Raw genomic sequence first — 23,261 nt, forward strand, 5'->3', positions numbered from 1 at the left:
ATCGTGCTACCGGTACGGATCGGGTAGCGACAAGCTCTACACCTGCCGAGGACCCAGACGTCCATCCCTGTGAACACTGGGACGGACCTCAGTGGGAAAGGAAATTACTCTTATTTCAACCGTGGCGTATATTAGCTGCGACATATGAATCAAGATGCTATGACTGAAAACATTTGATTGACAGATGACCGTTGATATATGATTTAGGTGTTCAGGCTGACGTATAACTAACTGGCCTGCATAAAATAACGGAAAATAAAACAGAATTTTTCTAAATTTTGGGACAATATTGTCTGATAAAGAGTACATTTGTATACATGATTAAGCCAGAATGATTTGACATTTAAATATGACTTCCCTGCGACTTTAATAATAAGAATAAGAAGAAGAGACTTTTTGTGTCACCTTGTTAAATGGCAGAGCTCAGTCTGTCTTAGAAGGCAATACTGTACTTTCCTTCAACGTTGAGAATGATTGTTTTCTGCTTTCGGCTACTTTAAAACGCAGATGAAATGTAAAATAATAGCAAATACAGGTAATGATATGTTTAGACTCCAGAAAAGAACTAATTTATAAGAAACGGGTAAAATACAATTTGTGGAGTTGCCATACAATGACTCCAAAAAGGGGCGGGGCCTCGAGCAGATCCAACCACCCAAACAGATCTGGTACTTAAAGCGGGCAGCCCTCTGTAACCTTACCTACAAGCTGAATTTTACTTCCATTTTCTATCCTGCTTCCTCTTCCTACCTCCTTCCTTCCTACCAGCACCGTTTAGACTCCTCTGATCATCTGGATCCAGACCATATCTCTCTGAAATAAAACGTCCTTCAAGGAAACATCTATAGAATGTGGGCAGCAGAGCAGACCAAAAGCTTGATGTCCACAACATGCAGACTAACAACAGCATCACCACTTAAACATCATGATTATCTGTAAAGTCTCACTTTGACTGAAATGTATTTCCTTAGCAACATTTCTCTCATGCTTCTGAATCTCTTTATATTTTCAGTTTTTGTTAGTGTTCACTTTGTCGCTGCTATCTGGACTATTTGCTCATAACTTTTATTATTTTCTGGTTGCTGTGGTGCAGAAAAGAATTAAAGAACCTAACATTAAAAAAACTGAAGATGTGTTTATGTTTATTCATCTTTTGACAAAAGCTTGCTTTTCTAAATGTGTCTAATGAACAGCAGAGTTATTTGTGTGTCACACGGAAAAGACATGAAATTAAAACGGATTTGATTCAGGGAGTGGGGGAAAAAAACTCAACATATGACCAAATTCTGACCAGTCTGTGTCCTTGGGGCTCTAAAACTATTTGCTCCTGTAGCCACACAGTGTCAGACTTTGGTTTACATGGGGAGGTTAATCTGTATGGAGGGAATTTTGTTTCATTATTGTTGCAACAAACATGTTTTGTCAGTAAATCTGCTGTTTTTTTTGTTTTTTTTCGTCAATTATTTTCTTATTTAAAAAAAAAATCCAAGAAATGTACATTTACATAAAGCCTTTTTGACACCATAATGGAACAAAATTCACTCCATAAATATGAAGAAAAATATTTCCCAGTATTATTGAAAGCAAAGAACAGATAATTTAAGGAACATGTCTTTCAAACATTTTAAAAACTGTTTTAATAAAAGTACAATTTATAATGTGTATGGAAAATATCATCATGCACTTTTACAGTTCTGCCTGGGATCAATCCAATCCCATTCAACTTGTTTTATAAAGCACTTTAAAATTTCTCAAAGGAACAAAGTGCTGAACAGTGGAATAACATAAAACCATTACACGGACTAAAAAAAAAAACATACAAGCAGAACTATAAAATATAGACTAAAATAAAAATAAAAGTAATTTAAAATAATGCATCACAGACTAAAATCAACATCTCACACAGTTTAGAGAGCCAAGGCAAAAAGATGAGTTTTTAAGAGCGATATAAAATCAGACAAAGAAGTGGTTCCACAGAGAAAGCACCATCGCCCCTAAGCTTCCCTTTAGTTTTAGGCACCTGAAGAAGCAGCTGATTGGCTGAAGTGAACGGGAGGGAGGGTGCATGAACGTGCAGCAAGGCCTTGGAGAGACTTAAAAACAAATAAAAGAACTTTAAATGAATCCTAAAATGTACAGGGAGCCAGTGTAAGGAGGCTAAAATTGGGGTAGTGTGCCAGATAAAAGACGTGCTGCAGTGCTTTGCGCTCTCTGGAATTGAGCAATATTAGAGGCACTAACCCCCAAATAAAGAGTGTTACAGTAATCCAGTTGGGCAGTGATAAAGGCATGGATTACTGTCTCTAAATGATCTCTGGAGAGAATTGGCTTTATTTTGGCAAACTGCTTTAAATGAAAGAAACTTTTCTTCACAGTTGCCTTTATCTGGTTGTTGAATTAAAATCTGTACCCAGGTTTGTGATAACTGACTTCCTATACTGCGCTAGGTAACCTAGCTCGGTGAAGGGAACCTCAGATGTGCCGCTAAAAACCATGACCTCAGTCTTACTCTTATCAATAACCAAGACCACATACGTTAGTCATGTCGTAGGGAAGTCGTATTTAAATGTCAAATCATTCTGGCTTAATCGTGTATATAAACGTACTCTTTATCAGACCCAAAAGTTAAAAAAATCTCTATTTAAAAAAAAATTGTGTCTTAAAATCTGTATTTTTTTTTGTTATCTTCTGCAGGCCAGTTAGTTATACGTCAGCCTGAACACCTAAATTCGGCCAATCATATATCAACGGTCATCTGTCAATCATATTTTTTCGGTCATAGCATCTTGATTCATATGTCGCAGCTAATATACGCAACGGTTGAAATAAGAATAATTTCCTTTCCCATTGAGTTCCGTCCCAGTGTTCACGGGGATGGACGTCTGTGTCTTCAGCAGGCGTAGAGCTAACAGAACTGGCAGCGTTGCGAGGCAAGGGCTCAAACATGTACGGCTGGAAGCCTTCTACACCAAACCAAGCTTCTGCTGCCCTGGCGTCCTCTTCCACAACATCTTTGTCCCCGCTTTCCTCCTCTAAATAAAAAATGGATGACGGAGGAGACTCATCCACGACCTCCGACACTAAACTCTCCTCCTCTTGTTTCCGCTGTCCATAGCGTTCCTTGACAGTGTCGTTTCTAAGTCACCAATTTAGTGCTACTTGGTCCCAATGGAATTTCCCATTGGGAACCTACTAGCACTAAGATGCTAACTGGTTAGCAAGATGCTTCCGAAAAACCGGCCACAACCAAACTTGCTTGCAAGCCTTCCGCCATGGCAATCCCGCCCGCTTTATAAACGACCAATCACATTCACTATATTCACTCGTGTAAAGTCAGGAACCACTCGGGAGAATAAGAAAATGCAACGGTTGGAACAGCCGCTTCCCTACGACTTTAACTGAAGAGCAGAAATCAGTACCTAGAGAGAACCTATGTGTGCAGAAGTCATTTGACTAAATTCTCCTGTAAATTCTTCTTCTGGGTCATGACCACCGACAGGCTTAAATTGGAAAGCAACCAGACTTTACCTCAGTATTTTGAAGACGTTTCCTTCCTGTCCAGGAGTTTTTATCAGTTCTCTTGGCTCCACCAGAAAAAAATGTGGAGCTCTGATGTAGTTTAGCAGCATGAAGTCTTCACAGTCCAATTCAGATGCTAATAGAATAGCCACCGAATGCTCCTCTGCATTGTTGGAGCCTTTTGTTGTGCCTGGGCTCTGTGATTGGTCCTTTTGAATCATCAGAGGTCTGATGTAACTTATTGGGAATGAGTTCCAGGACTGAAGTGTAAATGCTAAGAAGCTGAAACCCCAATCATAACCCCATTTTCTGATAATGAGCAACTGAGTGAAAGTCCGGTGTTCTGTCAAACCAGTATACCCATGGTTAATAACCATTTATCCCTTTAGTATATCCCATTAGTTTTGTATGACAAATGAACTTAAAACTACCTAAACTGCCATGTATCCCTTTAGTCATGTACAAAAAACAATTTCATTACTTTTTTCGTGTTTTTTTAAAGCGTATGGCCGTCTGACCTTACATTTTTTTTTTGTACATGACTAAAGGGATACTTGCCATTTGAGGTAGTTTAAAGTTTATTTTTTGTAAAAAAGTAAAAGGAAAAATGCAAATCTAACGTCTTGCTAATTCAATCTCTATTCAGTTTATTTCTATAGCGCCAATTCACATCATGTCATCTCAAGGCACTTTACAGATCAACCAGATCATCCGATCAGATTGATTCAAAGTTTCCTATGTAAGGAAAACCAGTTGATTGTATCAACTCTTTGACTCAAATACAATCCCTCACACTAAGCATGCTTGTAGCGACAGTGGAGAGGAAAAACTCCATAATGTGTTTTGACTATAGGTATGCTGGTCTGACGGGGTATGCTCATCTGACAGAACACCGGTCGTCTTCCAATTTAAGCCTGTTTGTGACTTTTAGTTTTAAAACAACTTTTCACTCCTTCCTGCTCCTCATTTCACCTTCTTACTGTTTTCTGTTTCATCCTTTAGAACAGAGGTCTTCAACAGGGGGTCCGTGACCCATGGAGGTACTGCATGGGGGTCGCAAAGGTTCTGGTTGATTAGACTTTTTTTTTCATATATTCCTACCTGCAATTTTTTTTTACAAATTAAAATGTCTTTAAATCCACATTGACAGGAATTCAACAGAGTGTAGTAAACAGATAAATGGAGGCAGAAGATGTCTTTCAGTCATCAATGCACACATTCAGCGACACACAGGAGCTCTTTCAATCTGGACACTGTTTCATTCACAACACCTCCATCTGTAATAGAGTGACTATAGGACCAGTTTGATAGAACACAATTTCATACAATATATATAAGTAGGGGGTCCCCGTTCCAATCCATCATCAGTTTGGAGGTCCTTGGCCTGGAAAACGTTGAAGACCCCTGCTTTAGAAGAAGTTTTGAGTCTGAGCAGGTGACCATTTCTTCATCGTGATCTCATGGTCTTTTGGCCCATTTCCACTAGTCCTCTGAAACTGATCCGTGCCGAGTTCACACTGAGCTTAACCGTGTAGAGTTTGGTTCTTGCAACTATTTCCACATGACGCTAGCACGGTTCCTCGCCTCCTATCAGCGGTCCACGATACTACAGCTCTCATGGCTGGATTTATGCAAACAATAAGGGCGGTGCCCAGAACATTCGGGAACTTATGTGCCTGGATAGCGTCCTCTGCCCAAATGTCAATGAGAGCCTTGGTCTCGGCATCATCCCAACACGCTCTTCTGATGCCATTTATTAACAAGCCGAGAAGAAGTTCATGTTGTGAACAGGTGAAGAGATCTGTGAATCGCAAAGAAATAAACGACTAAATGAGCCAGCTGACTGTAAACAGGAGACGAGGCGGTCTGTTCACGTTCTCTTTGTTATCAGAGAAACGCGCCACAGATGAACAGAGTTGTTGAACTATTACTAGATTTAGAGCTTTTTGGCACAGACCAGCTCAGTTACGTTCAATTTACAGTCAACAGTTACCTTGGTTACCATGCTCTGACCGTTCTCTGCATAGTTTCAAAAGAATCTTGTAAAACGGGTATTTGACCCAGTTTAGTAAGCCCCCCCCCCTCCAGCTGTGTCTCAGTGTGGATTACTAATCTGACATCAGATTAAACAGAAAACAATGCAAAAGCTTTGAGTTACATGCTTGTTTTATTGATCATTTTAAATCTCACTTTAGCATTTGAACCAATTACAGTAAACATCATGTTCCATTAGAAATGTTTGCAGATGACTGTTTGGTCTAAATTATCACTAAAATAATAATTTACAGCAGATTAACAACTTCAAGAAGACAAACAATCCTTCAGGTTCACATTTGGTTTGTTAGAAATCAACAAAAACAGTTTTAGGTTCGATCCTGCTGATGTTAAAACCCTTAAATGACTATTTTAATTCTGCACATCATGTTTATTCATATTTTATTTGGTCAGTTTGTTAGTAAAACTCTGCTGGTAAAAAATAAAATGAAATAAAAAATCCTGATTAAAAAGTGTTTCTATAAAAGTTTTTTTCTGAACGATCATAAAGCAGAGCAAATCCAAATGACTGTAAACATGATGGACGGGAAAGTCGTCACTAAAAACGGGTTTAATGAAGGTGGAAGATGTTTAAAAAGAGCTTTGTGTTCATAAAAGGTCTAAAAACATAAAAAAAATGTTGACTTAATGTCAGTGGAGGAGATATTCAAAGCTTCATCCAAAGTTACACAAACAAACATACATTTCCATGATAGAGCGGTTCACTACAAACATTTTAAAATAAGATGAATATTTGAAACTTAGCAGAACAAATAAACACTGATGATCTGCAATCCTCTTCAGATTACATGATTGAAGATTATCTTCACATAGAAAAATTCATGGTTCATGGTTGAGGATTTTTTAGTCAGGAATAAAATGATTGATCCAGGATAAAGTGCCAACATCCAAAAAACTTGTTAAACGTAAACAAGCTAAATGAGCTGCGTTGATAAAGCCTCAGCACGTTAAATATTAAAATATTTCAACTAATAAATAAGGAAGATAATATCCAGTCTGTCAGCAATATGGATTAATAAAGATGAACACAAAGAAGAAAAACGTTGACTGACCAGCAGAGGTCACTAACGCCATGGGGCCCTCAGGGACCACATTGGGCCCTCAGAACAACTCACCATTGGGCTAAATTTGAAATTAGATTTTATTCTATAGATTTGAACATATTAATCATAAACATAATTTAAGCATTTAAAGATTTCAAAATGATTATGTCTAAAACAAAATTAGAAATGAAAAGAAACAATAAAAATATGTTTATTATATATTAAGTTTAGATGAACGCTGACCGCTCCAGTTCATAGGTCAGCATTGGAAGCCCAGTCACTACCCGATCCGTTCCCTCCGCACCATCAGCTCATCATCAACCAGATATCCATCCTGGTCGCCCTCGATTTTGGTGGCAGCAGTAGCAGCGCCTCATGAGCTTCTGAGCAACTGAGGCACGTGACGCGATTCACAAGATGCAGCTTGAACTTTATCCGCTGGACGCGCTGCATCAACCAATCAGAGAAGCTGATCTGGGAGCTGGCAGGGAGACAGACGCAGCGCTGCTGATGCAGAGCGCTATGATCACTCCTCTGAAAATGTTTATTAACCAGTGACGTGCGGTGAGGTTCATAGCTGGTGAGGCACTGACGTCATCAGAATCAGATTTGCAAATAGATGCATAGATTGACAGCAGTTTACAGGTTATGTTTCACTTCTGCATCCTTACACATACAAACTGTAGCTCACAAAACACACATTTCCTTAAAAAACAAAACAAAATAAATGTTATTACTGTCTTACCTTTACTTATAAATGAATAGAAGTCCTCCTTATCTTCCTTCAGTTTTAAAAGTCTCTCTGTCTCAATGGAGATCACTGCCAGGGAAGAAAGCCTTCCTTGATCCGTCCTGTTCCTGCCTTATGTTTTCAGTCTCTTGAGCACCCCCTGCCATGAGGCAAGAGAACTGCCTGCCTCACCTCGAACTTGTTCTCTGCCGTTTATAATCGCTCATTACACGAAACACGTTACACAAACACAGTTGGTGACAAAAAGCTCTGTACATTATATACATAAGCCAAATTATTAGAAATAAGTTCACATATTACATTTGTTTAAACCATTTTATTGACGCCGTACAGCAACATGCTCTCTCCGCTTTGCAGCCAGCGCAGAGCCAGGGGTTGCGCAATCCAAGGTGAGGCAGAGCTCGCTGCTGCCTCACCGGCATCGCTTCCAAGCATTTGAATGGGAAAATAAGAAAATTCAGCGATTTTGAACAAATAAAAATCGAAATTGGTGAAGCTACATGAAAAATGAATATTTTTTAGTACAAACCACCGGATGAATATAACAATTTAAATTACTTTATGATTATATATTTTCTTTCTTTCCATGATGGCTGGTGAGGCACTGCCTCACCTGCCTCCCCTGACCGCACGTCACTGTTATTAACGCCTAAATTAACTGAAAATGTAAAAACCTGCCGACAGAATATGTTCGATTTTATTATTCTGGTGCCTGCAGTTTGGATTACGTACGTGAAGAACGCCTTCCAGCCGCTGCTGAAAACCTCGAGCAGGCGAGCGGGCCTGAGGCAGCTGCTGCTGGGGATTCCCAGTGACAGCGCACCGCCGGTATGTGGGGGTCTGAGCGGCTCCCACAGAGAAATAATCTTTGAAGGCAGGATGGTAATCTGGATGAACTGACTGCACAGACCGTGTTTTCAGGAGGACTTCAACACAGATTCAAATTACTTTTTACCCACTGATCACAGCAAATATAGCTGCCATTGTTCCAGGCAAAGAAATGATAGGGTAGCTCCGCCCAGCGTGCATCAGACCCACTTCCGACTGCGCAGCTAGAGCAGCAAAGATGCTTCAGCTATGCGTCAGAACTAAACTGGTACAAGCATCGAAAATGAAGCAGCATGCGCGTTTCTGCTGCTCTTGCTGCTTGCAGTCTGAACTTAGCATTACCAATAGTTGCCATGGTGATCTAAATGCAACGCCTTGATATGGACCATTGGTGGTGGACGGAGGTTTGGACGCAAACTTTGAGGTTTGGGATCTGGAAAGGAAATCTGCTCAGTTTGGTGTCTGGATTATAAACTAGGATTTTTTTGTCGTTTGAATTACGAAGTTTGCTGAACGTAGATTTTAAAAATAGATCCCATGTTTTCTAAATGAGACCCCTGAGTTTTCTGTAAAAAAAACACTGCAATGTCTGCTGCATTCATCGCTGAAAAAGAAAAGCGCTCCCTTCAATGTAATTTATTTTTCTTAAAATATGGGCATTTTTTCTTGAATTAAGGAGACAATTTCCCAATGAAATAAGACAATTTATGTTTAAAATAAGAAAAAAATTATTTCATTGTCTTTTTTCAATTGAATATTATCTAATTATCTTATTTTAAGAGTAAAATGAATGATTCTATTGGCAGATCATCTTATTTCCCCGCTCAAATTAAGGTGAAATTTAAGAAGTTTTTACCTATTTCTGGATTGTTTTTGCAGCTGTGTTTAGGTAGCGCGGACAGATCCGTGAGTCCAGAGCAGAAATAAAACAAAAAGCAGAAATAAAACTCTAACCGTGACTGTTAGAGGTGACTGCAGTGAGAACGAGCTCCTTCATGTCACACCCACAGTGTTTTTACCTGAGGGAGTTCCTCAATATTAAAATACTGCATGTTTAGAAAGTTTGATTCATACAGTAAACATATTTCAAGTCTGGTTGATGTTTGGTAGATAAAACGATCACAGTGATTTCATTTCTTCCTAGAATCGGCAGGCGGCTTTAAAAGCATCGCTGCTGAATCATGTTAGAAACTCAGCCCTGCTTGGTGCAGCAGAGACACCCATGAGCAGGATATACCTGCAGGAGCAGCTGCAACCAGCAGCCTCATCCTGTCAGCATCAAACATTCAGGCTATGAGGCTCTGAGGGACGGAGGTCGGCTCAGGGAGCTGACGGCTCAGCTGCTCGCCCAGCTGATGGTTTGGAGGGAGTGACCTTCACGTGGATGAAGAGAGAGGCGGGCGAGAGGCTGGAACCGTCCAGCTTCAGCAGACGGACATGGCGGTACCCTGCAGACGGAGAGGAGGAGGTAACCATCCAGACCTCCAGCATGTTCCACCAGACGTACTCAGACACCCACCTGTGCGCAGACTGCTAAACGGCAGCGTGAACTGCCCCAGGAAGTCGTTACTGGAGGTGTAGTCATGATCCTCCACCACAAAACGAACCAGAGCCAAGTCCGGAACGTGAACGGTGAAGTTAAAGGTGCAGTCCCACCGCGGGTTAAAGCCTGCAACACAGAACCAGAAGCGGGTCAGAAACAGCAGCCGCCGGGTTCCAGGGAGCCCTCGTTCCATCGCTGCCGGTACCGTTGTTGTCCACATGGTTGGTTTTCTTCTTGACGTTGTCGATGGGGACTCCATGTATCTCCACCCACACCTGAGGATCCACTATGGAGCTGGGTTTGTCCCAGTCCGGTTTGGGAAGCTGCTGGGCGGAAATGACCTTTTCCACCAGAAGGAGAATATACACACACATTAATTTATTTTTCAGCTGCTCAAAGCAAAAAAAAAACAATATCAGGCTGTTGGTTTGTTTTTAAAGAGACAGTGGTGCTGATTTATCCACTTAGACTTAAACCAACTTTATTTCCACATTTCGTTTTGTACGGCATCACATTTCCATTTCTTAAAGGAGAAGTCTGCCCACTGTGATGTCACTACCGGAAGATGGCAGGAGCGAGGAGGTGTTACTATATTTGGGCAATAATAGCCGCTCCCAGACTGTGATATTTTTTTACTGATTAACGCTAAATTAATTAAATCACAGTGAACGTATTAATCTTAGGGATAAATAATGATCCAATGATTATTCCTGCAGACCGGACTTCTCCTTTAAAGTGCAGCAGTGATCAAATGTAAACATTGGGAGAAAAAAACATGATATGAAAAGTTTGACGCAGAGACTGAGATGATTTAGAATGTTTTCAACATTCAGCTTTTTTCCCCCCAGTTTTTTTCAGAGTTCAGCCATCTGATGGCGGTGGGGAATTAAATGTTTTTTAATCCAATGGTTGCAGGTTCAAATCTAGCCAGTCAGAAATTATCAGTTTACTGGAGGTTTATGTCTTAAAGTTAAAATAAAGAAGACATTAGAGAAAATAAATGTTTTGATAACTAAACAGGTTAATAGTTTATATATTGTTTTTATATAATTTAGGGTTAATAACCACTTACTATTAAATAAAAAAAATGTCTGTTTTACAAATTTAATCTGAATGTTTTTTCCTATTTAATTTTAAACCTGAAGCAAACCGCTCCGTTTCTGTCGGCCATCAATAACGAGGCTCCTCACCCGGACAGTCAGCAGGACGGGTCTGTGGCCAGGACCTCCTCCGACGTTCTCCGGGTTGAAGGAGGAGCCGGGCTGCCTCATAAACGGCGGCTTCAGGACGAATCCACAAAGACCATTCTGCAAAAAACGTCCTCGATTCAGGTCCATCTGCTCTCCCAGCGTCTGGAAGTTCAGAGCAACTGCAGAGGAAGGAGGCATCGCAGCAGCGTTAGCTACACCACATGTCCACTAGGGGGCAGTGCATTTAACTGTGGCCAGGGCTGGATGTACGGAAGGTTAAAGGGAACAAAATAAAACAGTAAATATGGCAGGAAATAAATAGATGTAAATGTATTACGAAAACAAATAAATTTACCATGAAAATTATTTATAAATCATATAATTTACTATTTTAAGTATTAACTTATGTCATTATTAAATGAATGATTAAATAATGAAAAACAAAATCAAATATATACATGGTTACATTGTTAAATTTGTTTACCTGACACATCATTAAATAATTAAACGTACCTTTAAATTGTTAAATGTAAAATTAAATATTAAATGTTTATTAAATAATGAATTGTACCTTTTAAATTATGACGCTAAAGTCGTACGGAAGCAGCTGTTCCAACCGTTGCATTTCTGAATTCTTCAGAGTGGTGCCCGACTTTACATGAGTAAATAAAGTGAATGTGATTGGTTGTTTATCAAGCAGGATTGTTGTGGCGGAAGGTTCGCAAGCAGCTTTGTTGGTTTAAATAACTAAATGTCTTTTTTTCCTCATCATGAAATTATTGAAACCGCCAACTTCCCCCAGAAAACTCAGTGGGCGGGACTTGGGCTGCTGCCATAGAAACCCAGGCGTCTGATTGGCTGCTTTTCACAGGGATAGACAAGAAAACCTCTTCCTGTGTTTTATTCTTTATATTTTTACTCTAAATTGAATATTTTTGCCAGAAAAGTTTGAAATAAAGTCAAAAACTGTTGATGTTGATGGGTTCTGATTCGGCTGTTTTCTGCATAACCTGTCAAACATGGCTCACCTATCTGACAGCCAGCATTCCACATGTCCTGAGGGTTGTAGTTGGACGACTGCAGCCGTTGGCCTGACGGGTAAATCCTGCTGATCTGGTGACAGTTGTGACGAAGAAAATGCATCCCTGTGGAAGCGGCACGAGGAAGACAACTTTAGAGGAAACGTGAGCTGAAAGCAGCCTTTATAGGCGCTGCAGATGAATCTACCTGAATCCTTGATGAGTCTGAGGGCTTCACTCTCAGAGAACGAGGACATCTCAGTTGCTGGGTTTTTGGTGGCATCTTCGAAGCTTTTAAAGGGCACGCTGCGAGTGTACACCACCAGGTCTGACAGCTCTGGACTCAGCTTGGACACTCCTGGCTGCGGCCACAAACATTTCATCATTCAGCCTCCATGTTGCTTAAAAACACTATAAGACTGTACGTCGTGTGGATACGTAACTCAAGACCAGATTTAAAAGGTCCTGCAAAAGCAAAACTTCGAATAGCTATAGGTATAGTGGAGGATTTTTATGATAGTTTGAAAAGAGCCGCCTTCTCCATTTTAAAAAGAATGCACATGCACAACCCTGAACCCGAACGTCCACCCTAACCCTAAATCCCTTCATCGCTAGAATACAATTCAATTCAGTTTATTTCTATAGCGCCAATTCACATCATGTCATCTCAGCTCACTTTCCAGTTCACCAGATCATCCAGTCAGATTGAATCAAAGTTTTCTATCTAAGGAAAACCAGCTGATTTCATCGACTCATTGACTCTTCAGCAATCCCTCATACTAAGCATGCTTGTAGCGACAGTGGAGAGGAAAAACTCCCTTTGAACAGGAAGAAACCTCCAGCAGAACCAGGCTCTTACTATGTTTGGGCAAAAAGGGCCGTTGTCAGACGCAGTGATCGCAACAAAAATATTATTATTATTTTTTTTTTATTAAATTCTTTAAATCACCACAAAGTTTCAGGTATAGATAATGATCCATTGGTTATTCCTTGCTGACCAGACTTCTCCTTTAACTCTTCGCTATTCTTATAGATATCATTTTTCTAAGGTCCACATTTGTATGGCAATTTTTTTCTATGACCTTTTTGGTCCTGTAAACACCAGAATTTCTCCATTGTGGGAAAATAAAGGGATTTTCTATTCTATTCTCACTGACCGTTCAGACAGATGATCACTGCTTTTTGCTCCGTTGGTCACGTAACTCCTCCTCCACCACACGGTGCCTGCGCCATCTTTGTTATCAGTCGCTGCTGTCGGCGATAGCGGCCCCTGTGACAGCAAATCCCATAATGCTTTGCGAGGACAGCTCTCCATGAAAAGCATTCTGGGATATATCTGCCTCTTCTGAGGCCTTTCTTTTTTTCTCATTCACTTCTTACACTTTTTCTCTTTCGACCCTCTGCTATTTTCAAAGAACCGCGGTGAGAAAGGTGAGCTTCAATGACTGTCTGAAACCGTAGCTCACCACAAATATGCGCCTGAAAGAAAAAGATAGCTAACAGGACGGGAACGTAGGACGGCCTTATGGAAACATCACCAGAATGATTGACAGGTAGGAGGACCACTGATTGAGATGATCCATCCGGAAATGAAAGATCCTCCTCTATACCTTTAAGAAAAGCTGAAAACTAGCGCCACCCAGAAGCACTCCTGACCACCAGGGGGAGATGATCGCTATCTGAGTGACACCACTACACCTAAACAGGACGCTCTGCACCACTTGCTCTCCTGTCATCATAATATTAACGGATCATTAACAGCATTCTTCCTGATTGCACGAGCAAAATGTCGTTAACAGAAGTAATTTACTGGAATTCGGGACCTTATCGGAAGCTGATTGGTTCAGTAACAGCTGGCAGTCTGTCAGCCAATCACAGCCAAGGGAAAAGGAAGGTGACCCACCTTCTTGTCTTCTTTCTTTCCAGATGCTTTTCCACGACTCGCCTCGTCTTCTGATGAGTCCAAGTCTGAAGAACCGGACGAATCTTCCTCCACCTTCTCCTTCTTCCCCTTGATGAGGACTTTACCCTTTAGATCCTGAACATCCAACCAACATTCCTCATTAGGTTTCAACAGAAGGGGCCTTCAGGAAAGAAACACTCCTCACCTTAAACTTTGCTATTAGATATCAGGAAACTAAAGTTCCATGGTTTTATTTCTGGATAGCATAAAAACATCTGCTTCACCACAGAAAGTCTTTACCTCTGGAAACGGCAGAGAAGACGCCGGCAGGCCAACAAGCGGCTTGAGGAGCAGCTTGTCTCCAAGGATGGATTTCAGGTGTCGAGCCATGACGGTCTGCTGCTCCACGGAGCAGTGGTTCTCCAGAGACAGGATCAGAGGATAGGGGGACGCCTGAGGGGGTCAGAGGTCAGAGCTCAAGGAACATGGCCGGAAAGCCAGTCATTCATAATGAGCACTTTTACAGTTAGTAACATGTATTTAAAGCTTATATTCTGCTAAGTAAACTAATCTGCAGGTTTACTAGTGGTTCCTAGAATTTCTAAAAGTAGAATGGGAGGCAGATCTTTTAGTTATCAGGCTCCTCTCCTGTGGAACCAACTACCAGTTTTAGTCCGTGAGGAAGACACCCTGTCTACTTTTAAGGCTAGACTTAAAACTTTCCTTTTTGATAAAGCTTATAGTTAGAGTGGCTCAGGTTATCCTGAGCTATCTCTATAGTTATGCTGCTATAGGCTTAGACTGCTGGAGGACATAGGGACCCCTATTTAATCATTCTATCTCTATTCTCCCACTCTGCAGAATCTATTAGTTCAATCTCTAACGTTCTGCTCTTTCTGCTTTTTCTCATAGTAGCTTCATCTGGTCTGTTCCTGTTTGGCTGTGACTCCATCCTGGAGAGAAATATCAGCTGTGCTGCTGCCATCAACACCTTTGTTTCTAAATGTAGGAGCTCGGCCTGTTTTTCAGTGTTTAGTCCTGTTTCTCTTCTAGACATAGCTATGGGTTTAGATTTAAATAGGAACTTCTCTCTTTCATCTTTTGACAAGAAGACTGGTTCAGAGCTTTGATCAACTGCTTCTTTCCCAGAGAGCCTCCTGTGGAGCTAGTTGAAAGTATGAATGCATGACAGATGGATCCTCACCTTAAAGGCGTACTCGTTGATAGTCTTGATCACCTCAACAAAGGGCACCTTGGATGTGAGCGTGTGTCCGTGATAGATGACGGGTTCTCCTCCGTCTCCATCCCAGCAGTCCAGCTCCACACAGCGGCAGCCGTGACTCAGAGCCCTGAGGAACAAATCATCAGGTTGTTTATCGCAGGAGGAGACAGACCAGCTGGCCTCTGCAGGGAGGGAGGAGGTGTTTCATAAACAGCATATTTTAGAGAGAACCAATGTGTGCAGAGAACCCAAAAACAGATCTATAGTAGAATTAATCCTCACTTTATCCAACCAGGAAATGAGTTAAGAAGGATTTGGTTAAAAGGCTACTGAATTACTCGATAAGTGATCTAGGTTCAACTCATGAACATCTGATTTAATATCTTCAGAATGATCTAAAGTTACAAAACTTATTAAGGTATGTGAAAATTATGGTTTTTCACATAATGAGATAAAAATAAACATATAACAGTAATGACATCATAACAGGTTGAAATAGAAGTTACACTTCAAAATAAACATTTTGAGTGATAAAATCAAAGCTGCAGTATGTTTTACAGAGTCAAGGGATGTTCCTCACCGTATGTAGGCCTCGGTGCTGCTGTCCCCAGTCAGCTGGTCCTTGGTGAGGTAGGTGTTGTGGGAGGAGGAGATGAAATAATGGGACAGCGGCTGTTTCATGTCCTGATAAACTCTCAGATGGTCGGGGTTAAACACACAGTTCTCCTTAGACAGCATGTACATGGTGAAACCATTAGGGGTCATGAACTGGTTCCTCTGGGCTGCAGAAGGAAAAAATACAGTCGGTGAAGAATTTGAGTGATAATGTGTGTAAAACAGCTAAATATTTATGCTGTGACTGGTTTCCTCATGATGGTAAATATTGTGAGTTGCTTGGTTTCTGTCAGGATTCCTGTCTGTGTGTTTGTGTTTCTGTGTTTGTCTCCCTACCTCCAGCAGGAGGCGCCTGGTTCTTGTCCGCCTCCTCACACACCTGCTGATGGTTACCTCATTAACGGAGTGCTCTTAAGCTGCTGACTGCCACTACCTCGACGCCAGAGTGTTTGCCAGTTTTGGGTACTCTAGCCAAGCTGAGTTTTGCTGAGTCAAACTGAGTTCTTGTCAACCTGAGTCTTAATCTTGTTTTTTTTTTTGTCTTTGCCTCTCAGCAGGAAGTCATCCTGCAAACTGGATGTTTCGGACCTTCTCTCCCTGGAAGGATCATCTGGGCTTAAAACTGAGCTAAGGATTTAAACTGGAGGTTGGAATCTACTTTTCCCCAAGAGATCGTTTGAGTTTCACACTGAGCAAGGGATTCATCTCCTCTACGACCCGTTCAAGTACCGCAGGAAATCTTAGTGGCAGTCAGCTTCTCCATTCACCTTCAAACAACAGCATTCTGGGTAAACCCTGTTCCGCCCTCCACCGAATCAGACAAACACTGGAACTACAGCACACAGACAGGAGTCAAAGAGTTAAAAACTTCTCTGGAAACGTGAGTCAGCAACCAAATCCTCCTCTCCAAGTTCACAAATCAAGTTTCCCACTGAGCCTGAACTAATCACTGTGTCTGTCACTTTTAAGTTCCGGTTGAGCAGTGTTCAGAGCAACACTTCATTCTGCATTATCTCTTCAATAAACCTGTTAAAAAAATTTTCCCCTGGTCTCTCTGAATTGGTTTCTCTGCATGTGGGTCTGAGCTCTTGATAAAACCATGACAGTTTCCAAACACAGGCTAATAACAAACATACAGCAGAGGTTTACATACATGCATACAAAAACACAACATTAAATCACACTCAGCATTTCCTGTTTGAGGTTAAACTAGACTCACTACTTTTTTATTTTTATTAAACTATAGAATGATGAGAACTAAACTTTATTTCGTTTCTCCACTCTGCATAACATGATCGAACCCCCCCCGCCAATTATATGCTTATAATAAGAATAAGAATATCTAAAAAAAAAAAAATAGAGTTATGCAGTTATGCACATTTTCCCAAAATAAACGTTGTAGTGTGATCCCAGCCCAGTGGGAGAATTGTTTGGAGGAAACTACGGTTGTAGCTCACTCTCTGCCTAAACCATCAATCTTAGCTTATATATATCTGCTGAAATATATTCAACACATGCACAGCATAATGTTCAGCCAGTGGTGCGGTTTTTTATCTTCTTCTCCTTCAAAGGCGGCTGGTGAACAACTTTTACAGAAGCATCCATTCAAAATTTCCCCACTTTCCTTGATGGGTCATTGGCTGGTTCCCTACAATTCTTTTTTAAACATTCATCTCATGATTTGTGGATATTAAGATCTAAAGAGAAGCGCCATCTCCTGGTCAGACCCTGTAATTCAGTAAAAGGGTGGGGTCAGAGCAAAAAAATGTGGCGGTCACTGCCGTGGCTGGAAGGTGGAGGGGATTTTGCTCTGAGTTGGAGGGAAGTGTGCTGCCATTTGGCTGCAGTTTGACTGGGAAGTGCCATTTTGCTACTGTAGGTGCACCACCACTACCAGCTGGTTTTTATGTTTAAATATGTTATTTAAATTTTTGCATTTGTAACGCCTGATCTTGTATTTGAATTGAACAAATGAATTCTCAGCCTAATTTTTTCTGACATATCAACAATAGAAGTAATTCTTGTAATGTTCTCTCAGCCTGAGAAATGAAGGTCATCAGTTGGGTCCCTCACCCCACTCGTTGAGTTCGTAGGTCAGGATGAGGCTCTGAGCGTGTGTGACTGAGGCGTCCTCCCCCTGGTCCTTCAGGAAGCCCCTCAGGTCCACGGTTGAGAGAACGCAGCCGTTAGCAGAATATCGAATGAAGACGGCATCCAGTTCCGGACGCCGCAGCAGTTCTTTGCAGAACACTTCAATCTCCTCATGGTCCAGACGGCCATCGGCGGAGCGGTCACATTTCTGCGGGTGAGATGGGTTGCAGCGGTCGGCCGGTTATGGAGCAGATCAAAGCCAAGGGTGGGAGCTGGTCTACCTGGAAGAGGCTGCGGGCGTACTGATCGCTGAGGTCGATGTTGATCATCTGCAGCAGCGTCTGCACCTCTTCGTAGCTCATCTTGTCGTCACGGTTACGGTCTGCTCGACTCAGATAGGCATGGATCCAAGTGACAGAAAAAAACAGTTAAGGAAGCAGACCTTAAAACAGGTCTAGGAGGAGAGGTCCTTCTATGGCAGATGAAGGATATTGGTCCAGTTTCTCCTTGTGGGTCATGTTGTCCACTCTCTCCTGCAGAGTCCGGATGCCTCGGGCCCAGCGCTCAGCTTCCTCCTGGCTGCTGCAGAGGAGATCCAGGCTCTTCCGCGGCCCTTTGAAGACCACGGTCAGACATCGGCCCTCTGGCACCGAGCCCGCCATCCGCCGCAGGGTTTCTGACTGGCAACCTTCACGGACACACTGCACCTCCATGACGGAGACTGAGGGAAGGAAAAAACACAACCGAGGAATAAGAGCTAATAATCATCTTAGTGTCCGTTACCTTTCTGGGAAGGGAAAACGATTAACTGACCACTGAATAATTAGTGAGAGACAGAATGTAAGAGGTGAAAGGTCAAACCACAGGCCTGAATATTTAAACTGGTCAACTGGAGTAAAATCCAAACATGTAGAAGAAGCTGGCAGCCAGATGTTGAGCTGTTCCTCTAAATTAACCTTCAATGCAATTTGCTTTGATTGTTAGTGAATAAAAAAACTGATTTATAACAAAAAAAACTGTTACATAAAGAATGGAAGATAAAAAAACGAAAAAGAAAAATCTAATTCTGTAGCTAAATATACATTTCAGTATATTTATACGTCAAATCTATTCATCTGAATGTAATGTTTACGACTAAACCTTTAAATCTCCCCTTTGTCAACTCGAGGTCACGCTCCGCGGCGCGTAGGAACACATATGAGAAGGGGAGGAGTCCCTCTGTAGGTACCAGATCTGCTCGAGGCTCCGCCCCTTCTTATGACATCAATATATGGCAACTCCACTTGGACAAACTGTATTGCACCCGTTTCTTAAGGATCAAACCTCTTTTGAAGTCTCAGCATATTAATCCCTTTAATTGCTATTATTTTACATTTCATCTGTGATCTAAAGTAGCCGAAAGTAGAAAACAATCACTGTCAGTCTTGAAGGAAAGTACTGCCTTCTAAGACAGACTGAGCTCTGCTATTTAACAAGGAGATAAGAAAAGTGTCTGCTTATTTTTATTCTTTTCATTAGGATCTGAGGGCAGAGGAGTTGTTCACCAGAAAAAGATTTTTTTTTTCTTAGACATTAGGGCTGCCTACTCCCTGAAAAAAAGGGTCACCTCATGTGCGTCCCAGCTGACCCGGTTGCCGTCAGCGTTTAAGCCCCCTTTTGTGTGTGAAATTATTTTTTTTAAATATTTGACTCAAATCTGCATTGAATTAGATGCATATCTAAGAGTGACATGAACACATGGAAAACAAATTATTATCCAGTTATTATTATCCAATTATTATCCAATTCACTTTATCACAAAATAACAAACTTTGCTGAATAAAATAAGTATCTTAAACATTAGCCTGTCCTGCTTCACTTTAAAGTGTAAAAATGAATATAAAACAATATATAAATAGTGCATATTTTTGGTGCAACAGTAAACTTGTAAATTTCCTTTGTGCTCTTGCAGCAGTGAGTCGTTTGTCTTCCAGTGCTGCAGAGTAAAGCTGAATAAAGCAGCGTCAGCATTTAAATTCCTCCGTTCGTCCCCCATCCTGCTCTGTTGTCTCCTGCTATCTTCTCCATGAGCAACACTTGGCTCAACCAATGGGATGAGGGGATTCTGGATCGTTACATATATGCTGTCAGCTCATTGGTCACAACGCAGGACAGGGACGGGAACAAATTTACCGTAAGTTTTGTATCTAAAGTGTCCTTGTTCTTCATTTTCCATTAGCTTTTTACTGACTATTTTTATACTCTCACAGTAATACGGGACAAAGTGCGCTCCTTTTCCACTAAATACAGGACGGTACTTCTATTTCTAAATACAGAACGATTCCGTATTTCAAGGGATGGTCGTCAACCCTATTAGACACCCTAAAGGCCAATTTATGCTTCTGACGCATAGCCTCTGCAACCATCAAATCTGTCTCTGTGTGCGACCACGCCCCCAAGCAGAGGTTCTGCAACCGTCGTTGCGCACCTCAAAAAAATCCTGACCATCGCAAATGTGCGCAGACCTCAAGCAGAAGTGCGCAGACAAAAAGCAGCTGTGATTGGTCCTTGGTATGCCTTTCCAGCTGTCTGTGTGGTCGTCCTTCTCGATTCGGTGCTGGGGCGCGCCATTTTTAAAAACTGAGGAACAATGGACAACTACGACGAAAGGTTAATGGAGGAGGTTGGGAAGTACAACCACTTGTACGACGCCTCAGACAAATAAGATAAAGATGCCAAGATCTCTGGCAAAACAAAATTCTCGTGACCATCGGGCGAAGTTCTTGCGAGTTCTACCCCAGTATTAAACATTGATTTCTCTGGACTTTAATCTAAAGGGAGGCAAAGTTCTGCTAAACTGTCTCTAATTGAAATCTTTTAGATGAAAAAGGGGGCTGATTTATCAGTCATACCCTCTAAACCAGCTTTACATTCACTCAGTCACACAAACTAGAAATATATTCTTTGTCCAAAGGCTAATGTTGCAACAGGATGACTCCTCTACCTTCTGAGCCAAAGTTAAACCACTGTTCAACTAACCCGGGGTCTAGCTTTGTTATCAATACGCTTTGGGAAAACAAAAACTGTTGATTGCTCCTAAAATAGATACCAGAAGTGATAACTTATCAGATTTTATTGTCAGAGGATCATAAACTGGTAATTATATATTTTAGTTTCTAGAAACAAAAACAACAAAGCTCCCTGTAACCTCTGCAGCAGCTGAGCTGCAGGATCAATCTGATCTGGTCAAAGGTCGCTTTTTATCAAAATACTGCCTCTAAAGCTCCAGATGCTCCTCCTGATCTGGATAGAGCAGAACCAACGAAGAAGAAACAAGGAGCTTAAATGATAATCCTTGTTCAGAGAATAGAATAGGATAAAATAGGACATAAATGAGTAAAAAAGAACATACCTGAATAGAATAAAGTAGATTAGAGTAGCGTAGAATTCAATGGAATTGCATAGAATATAGGGCAAGAATAGAGTGGAGTTAATGGAATGGAATATAGATTTTCTTTATTATTCAGGCAGTGAAAATCTTTGCTGTTTTCCAACAGCAAAGTAAAAGCAAATGGAGCTTTATTAACCTCTTAAGCCAGATGGGCCTGGTACCAGGCTCAGCTTAAAGAAAAAGTCCGAAAAATAAATGATCAGTGTTTTTAATTCAGAGTAATTTTCATTTGAATGTGCTTTACTGGAGGCATCCATGTTTGTCAAAGAACATTACTGACTGGTTTGTGACGTCACGGTGCGGTATCGGCTGTTGATCAAGTCCCAGTGCTGTATCTGGTGTTTGTCACAACGCGCTATTATCCAAGTCATCTTGAAAACATTCTTCTTCCAAATGTTGGCTACATATTACGTGTTTTTTCTCTGGCCAGAAGTTCGATGGTAAATCCTCCCTCTTCAAGTTGGCGATCGGACGATGAACCGTGGAGGATCAGGAATCAGAAAGGTGAAATAACTCTTTTTTTCACTTTTACCCGATGTATTCCAGCATCCAGCTGCCATGCACGTGGGCATTGTCAGTTTCACTATAGCTCTGGTGAATTTTAATGGTGAAGTCCTCTGGAAATCTTCAATAATTGTTGTTGATTGCAGATGTGTCTAGTAGTTCCCATTGATTTAGCTTGTAAAGCGGGAAGAATGGCGCTAGGCTTACCGCACCGTGATGTCACTGCTGGAAGATGGCAGGAGGGAGGGGTTACTATATTAGGACAAAAATGGCCACTCCCAGACTTAGTGATCGTGAGATCCATTGTTTTCTATTCTTTTTTATTTTAATCATAAAAAGCCAACATAAACATAAAGTTAAGGATTGAACTAACAGATTCTGCAGAGTGGGAGAATAGAGAGAAGAATGAAGCAGAATGATGAGAAAGGGGTCCCTACGTCTTCCAGCAGTCTAAGCCTATAGCAGCATAACTATAGAGATAGCTCAGGATAACCTGAGCCACTCTAACTATAAGCTTTATCAAAAAGGAAAGTTTTAAGCCTAGCCTACATTTTAAGTAATCAGTGTATTTTTTGTAGAATATTACATTTTTTACTTTAACTCATTAAGTGATATTCGCATGTGGTTCCCATATATTTCCAAACCCTTTGATCAGATATATTTCAAAACCAACTAGGGGGAAAGAAGGACAGTTCGGAGTATCAGCATCTGATATTGTAGCTGATGTCAACATGAATGAGTTTGCTGACAAAGTAAACTTGACTTTCTGGTTTCTTCTGATTTAAGCCTGCTTTGATTGACTTGATTAGTTGCACTGTTCTTTAATTTAGTTTGAAACATCGGAGCCAGGTCTGGAGGCCATGTTTTGCTTTGCTTTGGGCCGATCGGCTGGGTGTGTTCAGTAAAATATCAGCCCAGCGCTTCTATTTTGGTGTGACTTAAATGCTACGTGCTGAGAATACCCGACTCCTGCTGCACCATCTGAGGGGCGTCTACCTTGATTATAGAGTCTCTGCTTATTTTAAGACGCTCCCTGATCCTGCTGCAGTTCAAACCGTTAGATCACAGAACGCTGGAGGCAGGGAGTCGCCCCTGGGGTCTGTGGTTGAAGGATGTATAATTACCAGATGTTTAAAACAGGAACAGAAGAAGTCCTGCTGAGATGTTTGAATGTGCCTAACTAGTTGTCCCCTGACCTCCAGTGTCCAGATGGCCTTCACACACAACCAGTTCTTAAACTTGTTTATTTAAACTCAGTAAAACAACACACTCTGTGACACTTGTGCGTTTTTAATGTCCTCAGATGTGTGTGAAGATGATGTGGGCAGCAGTCAGTGAGAAGCTACCATCCATGTCCTGTAATTCCTGCCTCCTAATTTAGGTCCGCTGGTTCTCTGCAGCACAGCTGGGTGGTCCCACTTCCTGCTGCCTCTTTAACCTTCGTGGCTTTTTGCCATTTGGAATCAGGGAGGGATTAAATGAATAACCTGAGGTTAGTTGGATGTCGCTTTAAGACACAGAAGAGTAAAATTATCCTCTTCTTTAAGT

At 41.3% G+C, this 23,261-nt stretch overlaps 1 protein-coding gene across 1 annotated transcript in view; it reads right to left on the minus strand.

Moving 5' to 3' along the window:
- Positions 1 to 8,911: 8,911 nt before the first annotated feature.
- LOC119795754 (1-phosphatidylinositol 4,5-bisphosphate phosphodiesterase delta-3-A-like) overlaps positions 8,912 to 23,261 on the minus strand; it is a 20,660-nt gene continuing 6,310 nt past the window's right edge. The window contains exons 3-15 of the mRNA XM_038303944.1: positions 18,272 to 18,500; positions 18,061 to 18,190; positions 17,762 to 17,987; positions 15,654 to 15,855; positions 15,056 to 15,200; positions 14,152 to 14,304; positions 13,852 to 13,986; positions 12,157 to 12,310; positions 11,958 to 12,074; positions 10,930 to 11,108; positions 9,945 to 10,080; positions 9,716 to 9,865; positions 8,912 to 9,644 (exon numbers count right to left, since the gene is read on the minus strand). Of these exons, the coding sequence (XP_038159872.1) occupies positions 9,517 to 9,644; positions 9,716 to 9,865; positions 9,945 to 10,080; positions 10,930 to 11,108; positions 11,958 to 12,074; positions 12,157 to 12,310; positions 13,852 to 13,986; positions 14,152 to 14,304; positions 15,056 to 15,200; positions 15,654 to 15,855; positions 17,762 to 17,987; positions 18,061 to 18,190; positions 18,272 to 18,500 (2,084 nt within the window). The 3' untranslated portion in view covers positions 8,912 to 9,516. The remainder of the gene's footprint in view (positions 9,645 to 9,715; positions 9,866 to 9,944; positions 10,081 to 10,929; positions 11,109 to 11,957; positions 12,075 to 12,156; positions 12,311 to 13,851; positions 13,987 to 14,151; positions 14,305 to 15,055; positions 15,201 to 15,653; positions 15,856 to 17,761; positions 17,988 to 18,060; positions 18,191 to 18,271; positions 18,501 to 23,261) is intronic.

This window comes from Cyprinodon tularosa, unplaced genomic scaffold, assembly GCF_016077235.1.
Source record: "Cyprinodon tularosa strain WSP-4 unplaced genomic scaffold, ASM1607723v1 ctg521, whole genome shotgun sequence".
Taxonomy (NCBI): Eukaryota; Metazoa; Chordata; class Actinopteri; order Cyprinodontiformes; family Cyprinodontidae; genus Cyprinodon; species Cyprinodon tularosa.